Source organism: Dendropsophus ebraccatus, chromosome 4, assembly GCF_027789765.1.
Source record: "Dendropsophus ebraccatus isolate aDenEbr1 chromosome 4, aDenEbr1.pat, whole genome shotgun sequence".
Taxonomy (NCBI): Eukaryota; Metazoa; Chordata; class Amphibia; order Anura; family Hylidae; genus Dendropsophus; species Dendropsophus ebraccatus.
This window is the reverse complement of record NC_091457.1, coordinates 141334793-141360387: the sequence shown is the minus strand read 5'-3', so window position 1 is coordinate 141360387 and position 25595 is coordinate 141334793. Positions and strand designations below refer to the sequence as shown.

Genomic DNA, 25595 nt, shown 5'->3' with positions numbered 1-25595 from the left:
ACCTTTCTACTCTCTGGAGTACCCCTTTGACTTGTTCTGACAGCCAGCCTTCCCAATATACAAAATTACAACCCCCATCATGCCTGGACAGCCAAAGCTTTAGCAGTTTTTTGCAGTTTTGCAACAGCTAAAGAGCCAAGGTTCCCTACCCCTGTTCTAATGCAGAAGAATATGCAGCACCAGTATCAGTAGAGCTTGATCAGAGCAGGGGAGGGGGGACTACCACTTGGGCAGCCCTGCAGTTCCTGACAACAAGGTGGGTGGCAGCAGAGACATATAATAGTAGATAAATAAAAAATTATACATGTATTTCAGTTGCTATATTGCAAAGTCATCAAACTGTATTAAAGCAATGTACACATTATTTAATGCCTTTGGCAGATCGCAAAGCTGCGCAGTGAATTGGAGGTGGTGAACGGAAATGTCAAAGTCATGTCGGAGATGTTGACCGAGTTGGTTCCACAGAAGGCAACACAGTCTGATCTGGAGTTACTGCAGGTAGGGGCTGGGAAAACTCTTCCTCCATAAAACTTTGTTCTTTGATGTATGTGTAATGAAAGTGACAGCTGATTTTGTTGGGGGGGGGGGGATGCACAGCCAGCTATACAGCTGCCCTGCAGTGTTGTACTAAAAGGGGGGGGTCATTAGGTGAAGCAAAAATGGCTCATGCCTACTAGCACAGGGGACACTAATATAAAGTGGTTTTACATTCTGGCATGAGCAGGGGGCCCACCCTTATCACATCCACTTCTCTTAGTAGGGCACAAGGACAGAGGTTGTCCTCATAAGAACTGTTTTTAACACCTTCTTGCAGTATGATATATTGCAACCTGATAAGTGGTCTCCCTCAATGATAGTACACAGCAACTGCGTGGGCACATGAGATAAATAGATAGATAGATAGATAGATATTTATATGTATATATACACATACACATACATACACACACACACACACACACACACACACACATAGTTAGCACTGTAGCCTCGCAGCGCTGGGGTCCTGGGTTCAAATCCCACCAAGGGCAACATCCGCAGAGAGTTTGTATGTTCTCTCCATGTGGATTTCCTCCAGGTACTCCGGTTTCCTCCCACAGCCAAAACATACAGATAGGTGAATTTAGATTGTGTCCCCTATTGGGGACAGGGAGCAATAATTGGCAAAACTATGTGAGATGCGCATATATATATATATATATATATATATATATATATATATATATATATATTAGTGATGTCCGTGCAGCCCTTGCTGTGTATACTAAATAATAAAGTTACCTGTCTGCACTTCCAGTGTTCTCCTCACGCCTGTCCGCTCCCTGCAGCCACTGCCTGAACTTCAGAGATGGTCTCTGAAGTGACAGGCTGCTCAACCAATCACTGACTGAGATGGGACAGCACCGTGGCCAGTGATTGGCTGAGCAGCTTGTCACTTCAAAGACCAGTGTACAAGCGATGGCGACAGTCACCACCTGTCTGCCACACTTTGCTATTACACGTAGCGCTACGCGGGGCAGGGTGGTGCGGCTGATGATTTTTAGGCAGGATGGTTTCTTTATTCAGCAAATTATCAATCTGTGTAATAGCCTGATTAAGCAGATTATTGCTCCGTGTAATAGGGCCCTTAGGGCTGCGAATAGAGATAAACCAGATCCCGGCTGTTGACTGCAGCACCAAACGATTAGACAAAAGGAAGGGAGGCTACCTTTGTCACGTTATTGATACACCTGCCGTCTGTGTGTCTGTTAATGTTGCTCTTACATACTTATTATGGCACCTTGTGACGTCCATTTGATTCCCTCTTATAATGACCACCTAATTTGGCAGAGCTGATGGTCACACATGCTCAGTAGCTCAATCTCCTCTGACATTTGTTTTGTGCTTCTAAAGTCACTGTCAGACATTTGTGTTGCCCAACAATTTTTTTTAAGGTGGGGGATGTTGATCACAAACAAGTCACAAGACTCACCCCCTCAGTGACCTGATATTGTTTGTGTCAGCATGTCGTATCTCCTAGCAGGCAGGATACATATTCCGTAACCCCCCGGTGTTGTGACTCATTGAGATCTGTCACATTCGCTGTCTTTCTTGTTTTGTTCGCAGGAACTGAACCGTACATGCCGATCCATGCAGCAGAGAGTCCTGGAGCTTATACCCCGTGTAACCCACGAGCAGCTCACAGAGGAGCTTCTTATTGTGAATGACAACCTTAACAATGTATTCCTTCGCTATGAGAGGTAAAACGTTGGACGTCATCCGCCTCCTCATCGTGTGGACGTAATGGGATTAGTATTCCGCATTGATTAAGATGGTCAGGGCTTGAATACTAAGTGTCTTATATCGCTATAAGGGTTGTAGGAGATGAGTGGTGAGCGTAAATAAAATGTCCCTCTCTCCTCTTTTTGTCAGGAGGATTTTATAGGAAGAAAATTTTAATTTAAAGGCGTATTCCATCTCGAAGTTTTCTCCTATCCTCAGTGTAGGGAATAAGAAGCCCTAGTTATAGGTGTCCGACTGCTGGGACCCTCGCAGATCTTGTGCACATGGACAAATTATCCCCAGAATTAATAGATGGAGCTCGCTGTGAATGTGCAGTCTTAAAGGAGAAGTCCGCCCACTTCCAAAATGTGACAGCCGGCAGGCACTCATCTCTTCCTGTGCCTGCGATGCGCTGTGTGACCGGCACTGGGACCCCGCTGGAAGGCATTTTTCCCCGTGTTGTGATAATGCTACTATTCTGGGGAAAATGCCCGTCCCGGCTAATGGACAGCCCACTCAGCCAGTTAGTGACTGCAGCAGTCTCCCACCCCAGTCACCGAATGGCTGAGCCGCCAGTCCATTAGCCGGGTTGTGGTATCTTTCTCTGCTGGAGATCCTGGAGTCCAGCGGGGGTCCCGGAGCAGTGATCCAGCGCTGGGGAAGCATGGGGAGTGGTGAGTTGATATACAGTAGTTTATGTTCACTCGAGGTTCACTCATCTCTAGTGGCTATGTAAGTAAAGAGCCGCACGATTGATCCAGCAGTTCTTCTTGTAGCCCTGTCCACATGATTGCTGCCAATCAGGTGGTGATGAGAGAGCACGAGTCTGCTGACAGACATCTTATTATGAGTTATCCAGGCTTAGAAAAAAAGACAGCAGAATGCGGATGTATAGAAAAGCCCCGATACAATATATATATTTTAAATGTATATGTATATACATTTTACATAAATCTTATATAAATTTCCATTTGCTTTCAGGTTTGAGAGAATGCATGTTGGTCAGACTGGTAGAGCAGCAGAAAACCAGGTAAGTACGTGTCGTGTTAGTTATCCAAACCTACCATGAAACTGCAAATGCCGCACCCAGTGGTGTTCACCAACTTTTGTATAGAAGTGGATCCTAACCTGCAGCTCTCCAGCTGTTACAAAACTACAACTCCCAGCATTCTCTGAAAGACTACTGCTACTACTGCCTACTGCTTTGGAACAACCACAGGTTGGGGTACAGTGCTGCTACCTGTAAAACAAAAAGGGAATTAACTCCACAATCTCTAAGTTCTATTACTCTGCATTGTGTGTACTGCCCCCTACATGCCACCCTCTGTCCTTCTCCCCCATCCTATTCTCACAACAGCCCTGTATTAGAAATATCTACATATTTAGTATGCCAGATAATGGGTACATTTATATATAGTTTCAACCCCTTAGTGATCACCCATACTTTTTTTTTTTTATAGTGACTGGGCAGTCACTGCATACAGAGAGGGCTCATGAGCTCAGCCTGCTCCATACGTGGTGGGTGATGGCTTTATATATTATAACCAGTACTTACCTGCAACTGCCGGGAACAGACGTCAGTCCGATTTCGGCAGTTTAATCCCTTAAATGCTGTGATAAATACTGATTGCCTCCTTTAAAAGGCTAACTGCTGTACCTGTCAGGGTCCCAATAGTCACCTACGCAAGACAATTACAAGGTGCCGATTGGTTAGCGTGGCAGCCGGGGGTCTTCTAAGGCCTTTGGGGCTCCCATGCAGTCTACCTCAGGCAGACTTTACAAGCAGAGTAAAAAAAAACAACACAATAAAAATTTGCATCACCCTTCTTTTCTATTTATTAAATAAATTACAAATATTTTTTTTTTATTATCACCCAAACTATTAACCCCTAGATGTGACCCATGCCGTACAGGTACAGAATGGACGCCTGTGACCTGACGACCCATGCCATACTCGTACGCGATTATTTAGCTGAGCATGCTTGATAGCGGGTGAGGACCGGCAGCCGGGTCGTCACTATTAATGACAGGCAGTGGTGCTCTAGTGGAGAGGCCTGGGGTCTACTGCCCAGAGCACTGATCCGATCGGCCCACCCCACTGATTATCATTAGAAGCAGTAGCCCCATCCCTAGTGCTTCAAACAGCCTTACTAATTAAACTGCAAAGTGCACAGAAACGGCGCAGAGGATGAAGGTTACCGACTCTTATACTAGAGAACCTTATACTAAAATGAAGGGTGTCATTACAAAGTACCATAGGTCCCACAAAAAAAAAAAAATCCCTGGCTCAATGTCGCTGAAGAAATATAGGGAGAAATGCGGAAAAGACATAAATGGGAAAAAATGTCTTGGTCACTAAGGGGTTAACAATGAAATTGGGGTCACTTATTTTATTCTTCTTTACCGAAGCATCATAGCTATACCCTGCGCTCCATAGAGAACTGTGCCACGATGGTGTCTGATGCTAGGCAGTTAATGCAGAGAAGGGCTGAAGTGCCAGGCTTCCCGTTTCCGCTGATTGTCTGACCCTCATTTGCAGCAATCTATATGTGTGAATGTGACTCAGAAGCCGCAGCTATTTCTGGAGATCTAAAGGCTGTGAATCTCTCTTTTTGCCCTTACATGCAGTCACTTTCTATGGTGTGAATGATGATCTCCCTATCTGCCACAGTAGGGGTTAAATCCTTTGCTAGGTATTTTTCCTGTGGGGAGACAGTACTATATGAGTTGTCACTTATGTCTGTTAACGTCTGTCTTTCTGTCTGTCTTTTAATATAATTTAGTGTTATCAGGATTAAAAAAAAATTTCATTGGTTTTCTTTCAGAAACAGCGCCACTTTTGACCTCAGTTTGTGTGTGGTATTATAGCTTAAAAGGGATACGTCTGAAAAAAAATTATTTTAAATCAACTGGTGTAAGAAAGTTATGCAGATTTGTAAATTACTTCTATTTAAAAATCTTAAGCCTTCCAGTACTTATCAGCTGCTGTATGTCCTGCCGAAGGTGCTGTTTTATTTCCAGTCTGACGCAGTGCTTTCTGCTACCACCTCTGTCCATATCAGGAACTGTCCAGAGCAGCAGCAAATCTCCCTAGAAAACCTTTCCTGCTCTGAAAAGTTCCTGACATGGACAGAGGTGGCAGCAGAGAACACTGTGTCAGGCTGGAAAGAAAACCACTTCCTGCAGGACATACAGCAGCTGATAAGTACTGGATGACTGGAGATTTGTTAATAGATGTAAATTACAAATCTGTATAACTTTCTTAATCCAGTTTATTTTTTAAAACAAATTTCTCTGAAGTACCCCTTTAATTCCATTGTAAGTGAATAAAACCGAATTGCAATACCACACAAAACCTGGAGACAGAGGTGGCGCTGTTTATGTAAGAAGCTATGTTTTTTTATTCCTGGATAACCCCTTCAAATAAAATTTTTGACATGTTGCGCAGAAGTCCCAATACTTTGGTTTATACAGTGCATATACTATAGTGATATAAAACTTGAAGGGGTTGGCCACTTTATAGTAAAATTGTTTTGTGAGTAGTATTAGTAAATGTAATCACTGTATATACTGACAGCAGCTCCCTGTGTAGAGCTAAATCAGACTCCCCTCCTCCAGGCTGTGCTGCCCTGCTCTGTGGTGAGTCTGTCCATAAGATGGCTGACATGGAGGAGCATGTGACCATGCCCCGCCCCCAGTGTCCTCCATAGGCATATACAGGCTCAGTGGTGGACACTGGGGGGCGGGGCATGGTCACACGCTCCTCCATGTCAGCCATCTTTTGGACAGACTCACCACAGATTAGGACAGCACAGCCTGGAGAAGAGGAGTCTGATTTTAGCTCTATGAGGTACACAGGGAGCTGCTGTCAGTATATACAGTGAGTACACTTACTAATACTGTACACTGAACTATTTTACTATAAAGTGGCCAACCCCTTTAAGGAACAGCAATTGTGATCCAGCCCGTAATCTTTAATTTCACTGTATATTTCAGCCCTGTTCTTGCTCCTGCAGTTCCCCATCCTCCTTTATGAAGAACAGAGCTAATAAAGTCCAATGTTCTCCACTCCTCCCCATAGGCCTCTCCACTATGTACAGAGACGCTTCTCATTACTCTGATCTGTATTACTCTTGGTTATCACACACCAAACCAATTACTTGGATTCCATTTTTCCACACGTCGGAATAATCTTCCAGTCCTATGTGGTTTCCCTATATACGTGTGTAATCTCCTTCCTCCTCTGCCTCCATGATGGGAGGAGGTAATAGCAATAAGTCACTTGTTTTCTGGTTTCTAGCAGTGTTGTGATGTAATTTTCTATGTTTGTTCTGTGGTCGCCGCTGCTGTCCGTTGTTTAGCGGCCGCCTGTGGTGAGCACAGACCGTTTTTGTCACATAATGGAGCATTATCTCTGCTGGAGGGATTCTCTCATGGCTGACCGTGCCATGCAGCTGCATCGTAATATGGGGTTTGATAGGATGTGATTTTACTATAGAAATATCCCTGGGTATAGAGAGCGGTGTACGATGTATGTGTATTTTTGTAGACTTGATAAGTTTCTATGTTCTCTTGATCCTCATAGTTTGTTGTCTTAATGTGTTTATTCCCTATTTAGACTCCAAGTAACAGAGCTGTTTCCCCATCACTCATTGACTTAGAGACGAGCTCCGCAGCCGCCCAAGCACAAGCACCTGCCTCCTCTCTATCTGCACAACTGGCCAGTATCAGTAAGTTTTATCGATGTTTGTGTGTTTTCTACTTTGAAGTGTACCAGTCACTTAAAAGAAAAAACTTTAGACAAGTATTGGGGGCCGGAGTGTTCAGACCCCAACCCATCCTTATAACAAGCTGGGAGAGAAGTCCACAGTCAAGCGCTTCTTTCCCTGCTATCTGTGCGTGCAACCGAGACTGTTCCATAGTCTAAAATCCCTATTACATGGGGCGATCTCCGTGAGCAAGTGAGTGCCAGGTCAGGTCAGTGCACGCTTGCTCCTTGCCTGCTGCTGACGCTATTACACACGAGGAGGAAGGGGGGTTGGGCCGCGGGGAGCTGCAGGAGGGCTCCCCATATGATCTTTAGATCCTATTACTCGGAGCAACAGCAGCAGATAGTTGCTGTCTTAGTCGTTTAACAGCCAACAAACAGCCAACATCGTTCAGCCATGACTCTCAAAACACTCTAATAGCCAGATATCCCTCCTGGGAAGGAAACCTGTTGCTAAGGGGTGCCTCCCAGTTGCCCCTTAAGTCCAACTCGTTTGTGAGTATTGGAACTTAAATAGGGAAACACCAGGGTGGCCCCCTATTGTCAAAGTGTAACTTTGTTACGAGTATTATGACATGACAAGGAAAATACCAAAGCCAGGCATCCATCCACAGACAGCTGTTTCAGGGTATTTGCCCCTCATCAGTGTGGAGTAGGATTCTTGCTATCAGGGGCAATGAAAAGTAGACCAACAAAACACAACAATCACTGATCTCAGGGAGATCAGCAAAGAAATTCATTGGGGTACTTACTCAAGAGTCTCCATTGAAACATTGCCCCCTAGCTAATGGACAGGGCACGCTGCAGGTAGGGAGATGTCGTTTCCTGGCCAGACGCCATCTTTAAATTCTAACAGCACTTAAAAAAGGTTTGAAACATGCAATTGGAATTGCCTACGAAGGCGGGAAGGTGTCGCTGAGTCAGAGGGGGAGAGTTGAGTGAACGCAGATGGGTTCTGGGCACTTTTATTTTAGAGTAAATTGCTGGAATACCCCTTTAATTTTGGATACAGGAAGTGAACAAAAAACAAATGTAAATGTATAGTTTGAGGAGCCATGTCATTCTATTCTCTATTATAAGTTGCAATGTGGTCATGGCGTGACGTTATGCCCTTTCCTGAAGGGCTCTCCCCTGGCGGCAGCTGATTGTTGCAGGACATACATTTGTCTATTGCCGGACATGTATTTCACCTGTGGGCGAAAAGTAGTATTATATACTGATGGGTATCTGTCCATGTATTACATGAAAGGATGGGTCACAAAGGACAAGAGATGGTCTGTGAGTGCTACTTCAGTCTGGCTAATAGATATGAGATGTCTTTATACACTGACTAATTTTACCATCTAACCAGAATACAGTAATATACTGACCGTGACATAACAAGTGCAGATGGCGGCCAGCATGCTCTCCAGTGACGCATCATGAGATGTCTGAATCTCCCACTCCCCTTACAGCTGCCTGTATTGGAAATGTGTGCCATCTGGAGCCACGCTGAGTGCTGCTCAGGAGACCTCTCATTTCAGCATCATAATTCCCATTTACTTGCTAAAAGTAATCACGTGAATACCGATATATAGCATATTTATTATAAATCATTTGTCTTTGGGCAGAGAAATCTTAGTGTGAAATCTGATCACAGCAAAGCTCTCATTGGAGACCATATATGTTATATTAGATAACTGGGGGAAGAACCTACCAATATTACCAGGACTGGCTGATTACCTTATACATTTTGATTGTCCCTAAGGGCAATGTAAGGGCCCTATTCCACCGGACGATTATCGTTCGCATAATCGTTAACTATTAACGATCTCAAACGATCGCTATTGCGAAAGACCTGAAAACATCACTCATTTACATGGAACGATAATCATTACTTATGATCGTATTTGCGATCGGTTTTTCTTAGCTATTACGTTCGTATCTACTGCGAACGACCGAACGACGTCTTATTCAATGCGAACGATTTGCGAACGTTTTGCGAACGAGCAACGATAAAAATAGGTCCAGGTCTTATAAAGCGATCAACGATTATTGTTTAGATTCAAACGATTTAACGATAATCTGAACGATAATCGTCTGGTGGAATAGGGCCTTAAGGGTCAGTTCACACAGAGCAAAAACGGCAGAATCAGTGAGAAAATTGTTCCGCCCAGAATCAGCACTTGTGGAATTCTCCACGGAATGCAAGCAGAATTTCCAGGTAGCAATGTGGTAGGGAGACACAGACAATGTGTTGCAAAGTTGTCATTAGAATTTTTTTTTTTTGACAATTTTGTGTGGAATCCGTGTGGAAATTCTGTGCTCTGAAAAATCTGAGAGTAAAATCAAAGCTCCATTGATTTCTATAGGATTCCGCCAGCAGAAGAGTGAACATGTCCATTCTTCTGGCGGAGAGCGGAACCGCCACAGAAATTTCACTGTGTGAACTACAGAGCGGAATTTCCATTGAACTCAATGGAAATTGGCTCTGCAGTAACTTTCAGCGAGGATTCAGCGCTTAAATTCTGCCGCTTTTGCTCCGTGTGAACTGACCCTTAGGGGGAAAGAAGTATTAGGCCTGTTGGATTTAACGTGCCTGACCCTTTTGGTCTCAGGGGCCAGAAGTGCCTGGCAGCGGCTTATTCCCTTGCATGCATTTTCTGCATAGTGGTATCTACCATCTATCTAAAGTGTATGGTCAGCTATAATCTATTATCACAGCTGCATTCAGATGACCCTCCTATCGAATAGTTAAAGGAACACATTAGGCAGAAGTGATACTGATGTGTTTGGTGCGGTGTCTGAGAGGGTGATGCATTACTTTCCTTATTGTTCCTGGTGTTTTTAAGACCCCTGTTTCTGGCCTCACCCCTGCACTAGATATTAGTTTTGCCCGGAGCTTTATAATAGGAGGCTGATGAGATGCTGGCTCTCTGCAGGGAAAACCTCCATTTATAAATCAGCTCAGCGGGTATATACCAGCCGTCAGCATTATTGTCAGATCCCGCTGGTTTACATTGCACAATCATATACGGCTGTATCTGTATGTATAATATCTCAGGCTGTGCTGCGTGATTTTCTTGTACGCTTTAAAAATCTGAAAGTGTGGGGATGCCATGCTGAAACATTTAAAGTGGAGTACGATGTGTTTTCTATGGCTGTGACCTTGTTGGTAAGTCCCATATAATTTCCAGCTCAATGTCTGTCTAAAGTCCAAAGAGAAAGGATTGTGTAAGGGTCCTATTCCACGGGCTGAGGAGGGCCCGATCAACGATGTAAACGAGCGGAGATCTGCTAGATCGCTGCTCGTTCACTGGGCCTATTCCACGGCCCGATGATCGTTGAGTGAGGGCTGCAGGGACATAGTTACCGATGTCCTTGCAGCTCTTGCAGCATCATACATTACCTGTCCAGGCTTCTTCTCCGCGCTGTCTTCATCCCTGGGTCTATCTTCAGAATGGCCGGTCAGCTTACAGGCCACACTCAGCCAATCACAGGCCGCGGCGGTCCTGGCCTGTGATTGGCTGAGCGCTCTGTCAGCTGACCGGCCATTCTGAAGATAGAGCGCGCGGGACCCGAGGAGGAAGACAGCGCGGAGAAGAAGCCTGGACAGGTAATGTATGATGCTGCTTGTCAAATCTTCGGTCGCCTGCCGCGCACCGCTATTCAACCGTAGTGATGCGCGGTGGGGGAACGATGATTTTAGGTCTGGCCCTAAATGAACGATCAGCCGATGACACGATCATCGGCTGATCGTACTCCCTATTTCACTGAACGATAATTGTCCAAATGGGGCCGATCCGGCCGATTATCGTTACTGTGCATAATGGCCCTTAATGCTAAGTTTACAAGGAGCGATAATTCGCCCGATCGTACGATTAACGATTTCGAAGTAACGATTTTTGTTTTATAACGATCAGCGTTTAGACGGAACGATATATCGTACAGAAAATTCGTTTTGCGATCGTTTAAGCCTATCTCACACATAGGTAAAATCAGTAAACGACTGTTTACACGGAACGATCGGCAAATTTTTTGCGAACGACGATTTAAGAACAAAGATCAAAATGAATGATCGTTCGCTGCGTTTACACGTACGATTATCGTTTGAATTCGATCGTTATCGTGCAAATTCGCACGATAATTGTTCCGTGTAAACGTAGCATTAGTCACATAAATATAGTCAGTGTGATCTCTGAGCTGTAAGGTACAATTTCCTGTATATATGTAAACCTGGCCGCACCACTGATCGTGCCTTGTAAGGGCTGTGTAACCGGCATCGATCAGAGATTAGCGCTCAGTAACAGACGTGATTGTGTTATCTAATATATCCATAAGACTGGTCCGAAATTTCCCAAAAGAGACATGTCAAAAGTTCTGATCGGTCCGGGTCTGAGTGTTCATACCTGTACCGATCGGGAGAACGAACCAGAAGGAGACTGCGCTAAGCACGGTCCTCTCCCGTCTCTGTGTCACGTGATCAGTCAGCCTTCTAATGGAGCTCTATTGATCACGTAACACAAAGCTGGGAGGGGACCGATCTGTACAGGTATGAACACTCAGGCTCGGACCAATCAAAACTTTTGACATGTCTCTATGACATGTCAAATGTTTTGGAAAATGACAGTGATACTTTAAGAAAATGAGGGGGAAAACTTCCCCTTGATCCAAGATGGCGTCCATTTTTTGGACATAGCCTAAAAGATACCCCCCTCCAATTACTTGCTTGATATAGAATAAAACTAGGTCCTGAGACTTCTGACTTCTGACCCTATATATCTATGTGTGCCGAAAAAACAATGACATTGTGTCACATCTGACAAGTGCAGATCTATGTTAATATGTCCGTAATATATAGTAGTTACCGACCATGAACATATATTCCCCATAAGCATTGCTAAGTTTATGAGCCTGTAGCATTTAGTGTAACAGATGATGGTTCCTGTATATCTTCCAGTGGGCGCTGCCAGGAAGCTTGGAGGTGTGCGTCCCTGCTGTCACTGTGCTATTCTCAGCTGGCAGCATATGGGGCTTTGTTGTACATAAATAAGCATGTCTGATTGATGGCATTATCCGCCTGTTTAGCCAGCATGTATGATCACAAGCTAATGGGCTGTGTTTTTTTTTTCTTTTTGTGATTAGTTTGTAGTTACACCCATGTTTAGTGCAATACACTACTTTGTGTTGGGTAAGAATTTTTCAGTGACCATGATATGGCCAATTCTGCAAAAAAACATCTAATATCTGGTTGTCAAAGTGAAGTGCCGTAACCCATAACTAGATCGACCTTTTTGTCTGGTTTTGGCCTTTTTTGTTGTATGTTTTTTCAAGCTGCTTGGGTTACCTCTACATGGGGTAAAGTGATGAGCCATGTCCTGTGTATGTTCTTGTTGGCTCTGTTCTTATTTGCATTATCATCGCCAGTGTTTTACAATAATGAATTGACGGATACATCACACAGCAGACACCTCTGGAACTCAATGGACCATATTGTCCTAAGGCCGCATTGCACGGCCCTATATTCTATGTAGTGAGCGCCCATCTAGCAGATCAGCGCTCGCTTACTGAACCTATTACTTGGCTCGATGATCGTGCAGCAAAGGCTCTATTTATCTATCACTAGTGATGTCCGTGCAGACCTTGCTGCATATATGGAAAATAATAAAGCAATACCTCTCCACGCTCCCCAGTTACCTTCCAACCTTTTGGCTTTTCCCGTAGCCGCTGACACTTCTGAGATGTCTCTGAGGTAACAAGCCGCCTAGCCAATCGCTGGCTGAGACGGGACAGTGCCGTGGCCAGTGATGTAGCTGAGCGACCTGTTATTGCAGAGACAGCTTTAGAAGCTTCAGTGGTGGCTCCGTTGAGCTGGGAGAAGCTGAGAGAACATCGAGGAGTGTGAATACAGCTTTATTTATCTTTCACCAGCCGCCGACTGTTCACCTCCTATAACATGAAACGTTGTGCGGTCAGCGGCCGATGATTTTTAAACCTGCAGAAAGGCAGTGATCAGCTTATGATCGGCTCCTCGGCTGATTGTTGTCTTTATTACATGGAGCTATATCTGCCTAAATCGGCCTGATTGGGCAGATGATCACCCTGTGTAATATGGCCCTTACAGTTACATCCATCGGATTCTGTAATGTTTTGTTATTTGGCTGGCAGAGTAACATAGTATGCTGCAGTGTTCTTCCTTCCAACTATGATGGAATCTGTGACTGAACCTCCAACACTGATGTGAACAGAGCCTTAAAGGGGTTGTCCGGGTAAAAGAAAAATTAGCTCCATGGCTGGGGGTGGTGTAAAACTAAAAACCTGTTGTACTCACCTCCTCCGGTAACTCACAGTGCTGATGCTCCTGGTCCCCTGCTGGTCGCTGCCTCATTTGGGTTTCCTGTCATTCAGCCAATCAGTGGTCACAGTGGTGTCCTGCCTCAGTGATTGGCTAAGCAGGCAGGTTCTCAGGGGTCAGGACAACATGGAATCTAGTAGAGGACAGGGAGCATCAGTGCAGCAGCTGAGGGGAACCAGAGTAGGTGAGTATAGTAGGTTTATTATTTATACACCACCCCTAGCCATGGAGCAATTTTGGTCCCCAATGCCAGGTCACCTGGGGGGGGGGGGGAGGTTTCTGCTGCTGCAAGCTGCCTCCATATCACCAGGTTCCTTGACAACTATTATTATACTTATCCCATATACAACTTCTGTTTTTGCTCTATGGATCAGGATACACCGTAATAAGATCATTGATGTGGGAAACAAAGTGATGGATGATATAGTCCTACAGCGAAATAATGGATGGCATCAGACCGTTCTATGGTAAAGGAGTAAGTGTAAAGCCCTGTTCTTTATGCCAGGCACATTGTAGCACACAGTGTGATGGAGGTTACAGCTGGATACGTCTCGGTGACTGTGAGAACCTCCTCAGAGACTTTAATACTTGTAATTAGATAGAAGGAAGATGGAGGAGCGAGCCTGGAATGTGTGAGGAGCTGCAGGGGGATGATCATATTCCAGCTGATAGCCCCAGGATCCATTTATAGGGAATGTATCACCCGTAGTTTGTTTTCCTAATTAAAAACCGGTATTAATATAATGTTTTTAATGTATATTTTTCATACGTGATTATAAGACGGCCATCTTACCTAAGCTTCTGTTAACAGCATGCGTGGAGATGTCTCATTGACTGTTGTGGGCATGCTTTATGACCTGTGCAGGGAGGGGAAGGCGATGAGCTCTGACCGTCTCCTATTATGAATGGTGGAGCTCGTGTAATCAAGTTGCAGTTGCACTTTGACATCATATACTTACATTAGGTGTGGTGTAACTTACTCTTTGTGTTGCACAAGCACAGTAGCCACATACTCCCAGCCTGACAGTGAAAGGTGACACTGCTATATAGACAAGATAAGATAAGGTCATTCACAGTAGGTAATGTTCAGAGCTCAGACCCCACTTCCCTGTAGAATGACCCTGGAAGAGGTCACAGAGCATGCCTAGAAAATGAACCTGATATCCCCCTGCAGCTGTACCTGTCCTTCTCTTTTCTGTCGGCTGTTTGATTAAGGCTGCGTTCACACTACGTATATTTCAGTCAGTATATGTATATTTCAGTCAGTATTGCAACCAAAACCAGGAGTGGATTAAAAACACAGAAAGGCTCTGTTCACACAATGTTGTAATTGAGTGGATGGCCGCCATTTAATGGCAAATATTTGCTGTTATTTTAGAACAACGGCTGTTATATTGAAATAATGGCCGTTATTTACTGTTATATGGCGGCCATCCACTCAATTTCAACATTGTGTGAACAGAGCCTTTCTGTGTTTTTAATCCACTCCTGGTTTTGGTTGCAATACTGATTGAAATATACGTAGTGTGAACGCAGCCTCAAGGGGTAATTCACCAAAAAAAGTTTTCTTTCAAATCAACTGGTGCCAGATGCTAGAGATTCGTAATTTACCTCTTTTAAAAAAATCTCCAGTACTTAAAGCCTTCCAGTACTTATCAGCTGCTGTATGTCCTGCAGGAAATGGTGTATTTTTTGCAGTCTGACACAGTGCTCTCTGCTGCCACCTCTGTCCATGTCAGAAACTGTCCAGAGCAGTAGCAAATCCTGCAGGGCATACAGCAGCTGATAAGTACGTGAAGTTTTGAGATTTTTTTTTAATAGAAGTAAATTACAATTCTCTGGAACTTTCTGGCGCGAGTTGATTTTGGAAGAAAAATGTGCATTGTTTCTCAGCCCACAGAGCACCCCTCGGCCTGCCTCCGTCATTGACATCTTCCCTATGCATATTCATATACGAACAATCATGGCAATCTTTGACGCTCTTTCTGACTGACATGAATGCATATGCATAGGGAAGGAGTCACTGACAGAAGCGGCAGGCGGGCTGAGAGGGGTGCTCTGTAGGGCCAAGAAACGCCCCCAGTGAGCACATATTGCATATTTGCTCGAACAGCACAAAAATGTCGGGCCAACAGAAAAAAGAACAGCGGCACCAACATCTTGTGCACAGCTGCAGGGGGATAGCAGCAGGTTTGTTTTTGTTATGCAGTGAAAATCTTTTTCTTTCAGAAAGTTTTATATAGATTTGTAAATTACTTCTATTTAAAAATCTCAAGTTTTCCAGTACTTATCAGCTGCTGTATATTCTGCAGGAAGTGGTGTATTCTTTCCAATCTGACACAGTGCTCTCTGCTGCCACCTCTGAACTGTCCAGAGCAGTAGCAAATCCCCATAGAAAACCTCTTGGACAGTTCCTGGCATGGACAGGTGGCAGTAGAGAGCACTGTGTCACACTGGAATTACACCACTTCCTGCAGGGCATACAGCAGCTGATAAGTATGGGAAGACTTGAGATTTTTAAATAGAAGTAAATTACAAATCTATATAACTTTCTGAAACCAGTTGATTTGAAAGAAAAAGATTTTCGCTGGAGAAATCCTGCAGAAAGTGTGACTCACAGCAGTATCTTCTTACAGATCATTACCCGCCATTTACCCCTCCGGTTTCCCTGTGTATCTGATGATTATGTTTCCTCTCTTTGTTATAAACAATAGTACCGATACTTCCAATGAGAAGCGTCATCCAGGTTAAAATTCATATATTCCAAGTTTGTATTGAAATTCCTCCTCCTCCTCCTCCTCCTCCTCCTATTCTTCCGCTGTCACATTGTTTTCCTGCCCGGCTGCAGATGATACAGAGCGGCATTTATCTCCGTCACTCAGCTGTCTCGCTTGGTTCTCGCTAGTCGGGTGACAGCTTGTCTTCCGGGAGCTTTACAGCGCTTTACTACATTACTGGCCCATATTCAGTAGTGGTGGAGAATTGATGACTGCGTAATGAGAAAGCAATAACCCTGCAGAGACATCCGCTTTCCTTATGTTCAGTGACTCCTCACAGGCCTCACATAATACAAACTGCTTCATGTGACGTTTGGGCTGTACACCACAGCTATTGGGAAAAAGGTTTTCTGACTTATACGGCCGCCATTGGGATCAATGGACAGAGACCAAACATGGCACTAGACGTGTTATTGTGTAATGTAAAAGTGGTAGGCTATGCTTAGGGCATATTACCACATGAACAATGGGGGAGATTTATCAAACATGGTGTAAAGTGAAACTGGCTCAGTTGCCCCTAGCAACCAATCAGATTCCATCTTTTATTTTCCAAAGAGTCTGTGAGGAATAAAAAGTGGAATCTGATTGGTTGCTAGGGGCAACTGAGCCATTTTCACTTAACACCATGTTTCATAAATCTCCCCAGTGTGTATTAGGCCCATACATTTCTTTCCATAGAACCCATCTGACTTATGCTGCGTTTACACGGAACGATTATCGTGCAAATTCGCACGATAACTATCGAATTCAAACAATAATCGTACGTGTAAATGCTGCGAACGATCAAACGACGAACGAGAAATCGTTCATTTTGATCTAACATGTTCTAAAATAGTCGTTCGCAACAAATTCGTAGATCGTTCCGTGTAAACAGTCGTTCGCCAATTTAACCAATGTGTGACATAAGCTTAAGCAATCGCAAAACGAATTTCCGTACGATATATAGTACCGTCTAAACGCTGACCGTTATGAAAAAAAATCGTTACTCCGTTAATCGTACGATCGGGACAATTATCGTTTTGTGTAAACGCAGCATTAAAGGTGGCCATATACTCTCAGTAGCTATCAGGTGAATGTTAGTTTGGCTGATGGCTGTCTTTCACGACCTTGTTTGGGGTTTCTGGGTGATCAGACCCTGACCAATTTCTAGCGGGAGAAGTGCATTGCTCAGTGCTGCTTATTCCCCCCCCCCCCCAAACACATACACATTCTCTTTTTGCCCCAAGTCAGCCCTATAGGATTACATTATGAGGCCATCATGGGTACGTGACACAGGGTCAAGAGTAAACATGCTTAGGGTGGTCTTCTCCTGGCTTATTCTAGATCAGAAGTTTTGACATTTTTTAAATTAAATTCAGAATTTCCTCTAAGGAGCAACACTGCTCCCATTGCCTTGCACATACAATTATTTGCTTCAATGGAAAATATGTGTGAAGGCTGGGTTAAAAAAACAAAAACTAAAAACTTCTACTTGCCTATCCCAATCCTCCCTGTATCTGTCCCAGCAAAGCCCAGTCCCAGCTAAGCAGCACTTTACCATGCAGGAAGCACTTGCTCATCCAATCACTCATCTTAGAAATGACCTACCCTGCCAGTGATTGGCTCACTGGGCGCTTCCTGCATTCCAACACAAAAGCAGGAAGTGCTACTCCGCCAGGCCTGTGCATTCTGGGGATGGATGTGGCAGGGGATCAGGGCAGGTGAGTAGAAGGCTTTTATTTTTTTTCTTAAGCCCAGCCCCTGCTCTTTTTATTTTGATAGCCAACACCTTTAAACCATTATGAATCTTCATAAGCACATGCTTTGGCAACCTCTTTTTTTTTTTTTTTGTTCCTACCCATGCTTACCAGCTGCTCAGGCTGGGATGTAGCTGTTTTTTGTGTGTTTCAGCTCAGTTAGGGATACAACCTAAAGAACATATGACAGTATCAAGTTGTGAAACATAAATAAGCGGCATGGTATCGGGGGCTGTGTCTGTATGAAGTGTGGACCAACAAATCGCAGCAATCACTGAGCTAGAGGGATCAGTGAAAAAATTCCAATGAAGTATTCAATCAACAGTCTCCATTGATGCCCCCTAAAATTTAAATATGCATAAAAGGAGTCCATGGAGCCTCGGTTGTGAGTGTCAAAACACGGGAATAGCCAGATATCACTAGCCTGTTGCCTCCAGATAGGGAAAACACCAAACCACCCTGATAGGTAGCCCCTTAATTTTTTTCACTGATCTCCCTGAGCTCAGTGATTGCTGTGATTTTTTTGGTCTATTTTTCATGGCCCCCACTAGCCAGAATCCTGCTCCACACTGATGAGAGGCAAATGCCCCGAAACAGCTGTCTTTGGATGGATGCCTGCCTTGGTAAACCCTTGTCATGTCACTATACTCACAACAGAGTTACACTTCGACAATAGGGGGCCACCCTGGTTTTTCCCTATTTAATTTCCAATACTCACAACCGAGTGGGACTTAAGGGGCTACCTATCAGGGTGGTTTGGTGCTCTCATCATCTGGAGGCACTCCATGGCAACAGGCTAGGGATATCTGGCTATTCCCATGTTTTGAGACTCGCAACCTCAAAGGAGGAAACTCCTTTTTTGCATATTTGTATGAAGTGTGCGTTGCATGTTTGTGGAGACCATACAACACAACCTATGAATGCATGGTGCTGAATGAAAGCAGTCACAGACTGGCTATTATCTGCTGCAGCTTGGTCTTCAGTGAAATTCTATTCATGCATTAGTTTTATTCCATTGTCTTCCTCTCTGATAGAGAAGCTAACAGTTTAATACAAGGTCGTTTCTAGCTTGTTCCATAACAATCTCCTCTATTATGACGCTAGACCTAGCACCATCTCCATTTTAAACCTTGCTCTTATATTATTTACTGTCTGTGACTCAGGTCTCTGTAATTTCCCTGAATAGTCAGCGATCAGGCATGAAGAGGAAGACATTATGTGACTCAGATGATAAGTGTCATGATACATTTAAGGACTTCTATATCAGCATCATTCTAGGGTGTCATTATAAAGCGTTAAAAATTCTGCACAGTCAATAGCTGAATGTGTTTTCTCTACTACTTCTTCTCCTCCATCTCCTGCAACAAGATGGAGACTGCAGCAAACCAAGGAGTGAAGCACTTAGTCGAGTGCTTCTCCTGGCGTTATCTGACAATTGGTTGGGGTCTGAACACGCAGGCACACATTGTGTGTGAAGCAAGAAAAGTTTTTAATTTTAAAATGTCAGGCACGCTTTGAAGGTAATTTACCTTTTTTACTTTTTTATTTTTTTACAGCAGCAGATTTTCCCCGGTGCGGGGATCCTGGTGGCGCCGTCCTTTTTTTGTTTGTTTGTTTTTACGCTGCCTGGTGCCATTCTTTGTGCACTAGCCTGGCTCTATGCACTGGGGGTGAGCCTCCCGTTCCCCAGTGGAACCATATCCCCTTTCCTTTGTGACACACTTCCATTGATTCTAATGGAGCTGCGTCACAGAGGGGGGGAGGATATGGTGCATAGAGCCGGGCTAGTGCGCTGACGCCAATATTGTAAAAGACAAACAATGTACCTAATGGTACATTGGCTTTAATTACCACTGGATGACCCCATTATGATCTAGCGCAGGAACTGTGTTCCAGTTATTTTCTCAGTATTGGATAAGAGAACATGCATATGTGTGTATGTATGTATATATGTGTGTATACATATATATATATATATATATATATATATATATATATATATACTCACACATATTTCCTTCATTCTTTATTTCTTCCTCCTTAGATATGAGTTCTGCATCTGTGAGTGGAACGCTGAAGACTCTGGAGCAAGGCAAGAAGCAGGAAGATGACTTTGACATGTTTGCACTGACTAGAGGGAGCTCCCTGGCCGAGCAGCGTAGAAGGTGAGCATACCTGCTTACCTACTTCTATAATCTAGTAGCATTGCTGTATGTATAAACAAAGCTCCTATGGAGTATTTTAAAGGGAAAATGTCATCTTAAAATGACATTGTTTTGATCAGGTTTTTATGTTACATATTTAAATTTTTATTTTATTTTACATCTTAGGCTGAGTTCGCACTGCGTTTTTGCGAAAAATGGATGCAATTGCGTGCATCCATTTTGATCTGTTTTTCCATTGACTTCCATTATAAACGCATGTTTTTTTTTGTTTTTTTTAATGTACACAAAAACGTACTTGACCTTATTTTTGTGTATGTTATTTTTGATCCGTGTTTTTTTTTTTTTTTTTATAATGGAAGTAGCCAGCCCTCCCCCATAGTCTCTTATATAGTAGTCAGCCCTCCCCCGTAGTCTCATATAGTAGCCACACCTCCCCCGTAGTCTCTTATATAGTAGCCATGGTGAGCCTGATGTAATTAAAACTCTGAATTGCCTGGTAGGCCAAAAATAATCGCACCACGGGCCAGATTTGGCCTGCAGGCCAGAGTTTGACATGACTGGTCTATATTATAAAATAATCCTGAAATCTTGCAGTTATTATTTTGCCCACAGGATTACAGTTCATTACGATAGATATTGGTCACATCTCCCCTCCTTGCACACTGACCTCTGTGCAGATCCCAAAGCATGCCTAGAAAACTCTCCCATAGAACTCAATGAATCTGTTTTTCATTCTTGCTATGTCCCATCATTCCCAATGTATAAGGGTTTTTACTGTTTGGTTGACGTTCTGTACTTTTTACTGAATAGTCAAATGGGCGGGAACTTTATTGCAAAAGGTGTGTAAATCACATACTTTAGAAGCTTCATATTCCGCACCCCTTTGACATGACTGACACCCCTTCAACTTTATTTTGCATTTACAACTCCACAGAAATGTTGTTCTGTTTGGATTTGATTTCAGGACCAGAGTGTTGTAGAGGAGCAGCACCATCCAGTGGCCAACTGTACTGATTTTTTTTTCTTTTTATTGATTTAATGTTAGGCTGGGTTCACATTGCTATTCAATTAACGGATCTGTGTAATGGGGGGGGGGGAACAATGCATTTGTGTGCATCTGTTTTGATGTTTTTCCATTGACTTTCATAATAATTAAAGGAGAAGTCCCACTAAGAGTAAAATCAGCAGGCAGGCGGGGGTCGGGGTGAAAATAATAAACATGTAAACTCACCCCTCCTCGTGCCTCTGTTGTGCTGCTTCAGGGTCCTGTTGCCAGATGATCCCGGCTGCGGTGAACAGGAGCAGCGCTACGAGGCTCGAGAAGGGGTGAGTTTACATGTTTATTATTTTCACGTCTACCACGCCTAGTCTTAGTAGGACTTCTCCTTTAAAGGGGTGCCCCCCTTAAAAAAATACTCTGTTTATTATTTTCTATGCACTATATAAAAAGTTTAAATAGCCAGAGTACCCCTTTAATCCAAGGATTTGTGAGAAAGGTGTAAGGTTTTAGGTATAACAATCTCATTCTGGACAGTTTATAGTTCCAGAAGAGCTTGCTCTCTAGCGCCACCTATTGGCAATAATTTCTCTACTAGTTAGTGCTCAAATCCTTTAAGAGCTTTGAAACATGAATCCCTTGCCAAAAAAAAAAAAAAGTTACGTATGTGTAGACAGCTGTATCCGTCCCCAGTACCTAGCAGTATTGATGCCAAACGTTCGGGTTCCTGGTAGCTGGAGAAGTTGGATGTAGCCCTAAGGCTGCCAGGAAAACATGGATATAGCTTCTCGAGCCACCAGGAAACAAATGCTAAGTGTTTGGGTTCGGCTGACCCCTGAACATTCTGCAAGTTCGTTCAACATTACACAGCAGGGAAGCTTCCTCCAGTAGATGGCACCAGAGAGTAATCTCCTCCTTCTGAAGTAGAACTACTTTGCATATTTTTTTCCCAGGGAGCATTGCAGGGCCTATAAGATTCAATATGCCAGTTTGGGACTCCTGACTAAGGACGTAGTGTCTCCTTGAGGAGAGCACCAGATTTGTTTTTCATGAGCACACGTGTAGTAAAGTTCCATAAGAGTCTAGAACGTAGTGAGTGGAGAACACAGGGAATGAGGCTCTTCTCCAGATGTTATAAATCATAGTCTTATGAGCCGTGAAGACTGCTCGGCTGATCATGTGAAGACGCGGCAGAAGATGTAAGATGACCCTTGGTATAATCCGATCTGAGTTTGGGTCAGGGGGTGGTGACATAGGGTTACTCTCCCCTCCGGGTGCACAGTCTATTTCTGCCTCCTCCCTGGCATGTGCAGATCCCTCCAGGTCTCTGAACTCCTTACTCGCTGCATTTCTCTTCTCTCGCTTCCAGGATCTATTATTCGCCCGTCCACTTTTTGCAGCTCTTTCGTGTTGCTTTTGCTTTTTCTACCCATGTCGAGGCGGCTTCTCTCCTTCTTATTCCACGGCCGTTCAGCACTTCTCTCCTAACCATGAGCCCCTCTGATTGCTGCGGCTGGTGCAAGCACTTAAGAGCTTTTGTGCCCTTCTTCCTGATTAGCGGCTTTATAGTGGGCATCTACTTCATTGTGCAGGCCATTGTGTATAGCGGACCCCTTTCCGATGAGCATTTCTTTGATCGGATCGACCTTCACCTACCTAAGCCACTTTCAACGAAGTATGGATTGAATCCGACTACTCCCAGCAGCCTCGGGGTACCCACTGACATGGCGCACAGCCTGGGGCAAGTGAATGGCTTAGTACATGAGGAATTAGAGCAGGGGTAGGGAACCATGGCTCTCCAGCTGTTGCAAAGCTACAACTCCCATCATGCCTGGACGCTTTGGCTGTCCAGGCATGATGGGAGTTGTAGTTTTAAAAACAACTGGAGAACCAAGGTTCCCTACCCCTGTATTAGAGTAAGGCTGACACTTAACCTCTCTTCTTTTCTGCAGTCTATGTTCATGTTCCCTTGTAAATCTACTTGATAGAATTGTCTGCCATTGTTATATATTGTTATATATTGTATGTGTGCTGTGACTTGTTTTACCTGGAGTAATACCTGATCCCTACTTCCTTAGGTTTTGCATTCAATTACATCTATCGTTTATTTTGCATTTTTTTCCTGACGTTCTTTATCACCATTTTTTCCACCTAGTGTTAAATATGAGGATCCACAGGCGGCAGATGGACTTGCTGTGGCCCTTGATGCCCGGCAGCAGAACACTGGGGCAGTAAGTACTTTACATGTCTTGTACACAGGAGACTGCTGGAGAAATGCTTATTCATCACCGTTTGCTTAGTTGACTGTTCATTCAGTTTAATGTATTGTATTTCACTGGTTTATGGTGCGTTTACACAGACAGATTTATCTGACAGATCTTTGAAGCCAAAACCAGGAACAGACTATAAACAGGGATCAGGTCATAAAGGAAAGACTGGGATCTATCCTCTTTTTAAATCCATTCCTGGCTTTGGCTTCCAAAATCTGTCAGATAAATCTTTCTGTGTAAACGCACTCTAAGGGGTTATAACGTTCATTAAGTGGCCCGGTCATTATCAAAATATAAACTTAAGATGTAATAGAGATATGGCAAACATTTTGCTTATCCACGGAGTGAGTGTTCAGCCCCTCACTGATCAGGAGAAGTGCTCGACTAAGTGCTTCACTCCCTGGCTTGCTGCAGTCTCTATCTTGCTGCAGGAGGCTACAACGCCTGTCACCTATAGCAAGGCGGAAGAGGCAGCGAGCCAGGGAGTGCTTAGCCATGTCCTTACCTCATGCATGTTTCCCCAGCTTTTTTGCCATCTCCATCTAGTTGTATGAGACAATCTCCTAGCCAGAAGATGCACATGCTGTATCTATATCTAGTAATCAGTAAGCGATCAGACCCCGACCGATCAAAACATTTAACCAGTCTTTGCAAAAGCTTTGTTTTTTTTGTTGTTTTTTTTTAACCCCTTAAGGACCGGGCCAATTGTCACTTTTGCGTTTTCATTTTTTCCTCCTCCCCTTCTAAGATCCATAACTTTTTTATTTCACACCTACCGGGCAATGTGAGGGCTTGTTTTTTCTCAGGAACAGCTGTACTTTGTAATGGCATCTTTCAATCTGCCATTAAATGAATGACGGAACCCCCAAAATATTATTTATGGGGTGAATTTGGGTCAAAAAATGTGATTCCGCAAATTTTGGGGGGGGGGTTCCATGTTTACGTAGTCCACTTTACGGTAAAACTGACATTTTTTTCGTTACTCTATAGGTCGGTCTGAACACAGCAATATGCATGGTTACTAGGTTTTCTAATATTTTACTATTTTACAATTTTTATTAGCAGTAAAACTTTTTTTTCTTGCAAATAGGTATATTTAAAATGGCTGTATTGTGACTCTTATAGCGCTTTTATATTTTCACCTACGGGGTTGTATGGGTCGTCATTTTTTTGCACCATGATCTCATTTTTTTCTAGATCAGATGGATAGATCACTTTTTATAATTTTTTTTTATATATAAAATGTTATTAAAAAAAAGCAATCTGTGTTTTTTTTACTGCTTTTTGTTCACGCTGTTCACCGTGCGGGAATAGTAACGTTTGATTTCAATAGATCAGACGATTACGCACGCTACGTTATATTATATGTTAATTAACGTTATTATTTGGGGCATTGGGGCATTTTTTCAAACTTTTATTAATTTTTTTTTACACTGTTTAAGTCCCCTTCGGGACATTAGCTTTCTCACACTGATCACTGCTATGCCATAGCATAGCAGGGATCAGTGTAATCTGCGATCTTCGGCCACAGGTATCAGAAAATCGGAATACACAGAGGTAAGCAGTATACCTCCAGCAGTCAGGCAGTGCGTTCAGGACCCCTGACAAGCACACTGCGGGGGTCCCAATCGGTAAGTGGCAGGAGATGCTCCTGTCTCTTACACTTAAACGTTGCGCAATCACGGCGGCCCGTCATTAACGGTGGGGTCCCATCTGCTAGGAAGCGAGCTCCTGAGCTTGCTTCATAGCGCACCACGGTGGGGCGTACATTTACGCCACTTTGCGTTAAGGCCCAGCCTGCAGGGGCATAAATGTACACCCCTGGTCGTTAACAGGTTAATGATAAGAACACTTTAATTTACTTGGCAGGTAATAGCTTTCCCATTATGACAACTTATATCCATAAGATTGGTGACAAATGTCTGACTGATTATAAGAATGCTTGTATGCAAAGGGGGTAAAACCTGCTCTCCGCCCTTTCATTCGATGTTTGTACCCGGCAATCTCTGGCAGTCCTATAGAATGTGAGTGAGGCAGCAATAAGTATACTCGATTTACGTATACCCAAAAGGGCACTTTAAGATACTTTTAAAGGACATCCCAAACAGGACCCCCTTGATTGGCTGAGCAAGCTGGAAGCCATGTGATGCGCTCCAGCCAATTAAAAGGCTGCCAATGCGCATGCCCACCAGCAGCCTTCTCTCTCCCATTCACTGCTCCGCAACCCGGAAGTGAGGGAGATCTGAGGACGGCAGCTGGAGATGACGGGGACGCGGCCGGCGGGAG

General features: G+C 43.8%; 1 protein-coding gene across 2 annotated transcripts in view; it reads left to right on the top strand.

Annotated features, from left to right (window-relative positions):
* Positions 1–25595, top strand: part of LOC138788862 (target of Myb1 membrane trafficking protein-like) — a 52565-nt gene that overhangs the window by 17807 nt on the left and 9163 nt on the right. For both annotated transcript variants that reach the window (XM_069967221.1, XM_069967222.1), the window contains exons 7-12: positions 382–498; positions 2107–2240; positions 3244–3292; positions 6881–6992; positions 19922–20042; positions 23195–23270. In XM_069967221.1, the coding sequence (XP_069823322.1) occupies positions 382–498; positions 2107–2240; positions 3244–3292; positions 6881–6992; positions 19922–20042; positions 23195–23270 (609 nt within the window). The remainder of the gene's footprint in view (positions 1–381; positions 499–2106; positions 2241–3243; positions 3293–6880; positions 6993–19921; positions 20043–23194; positions 23271–25595) is intronic.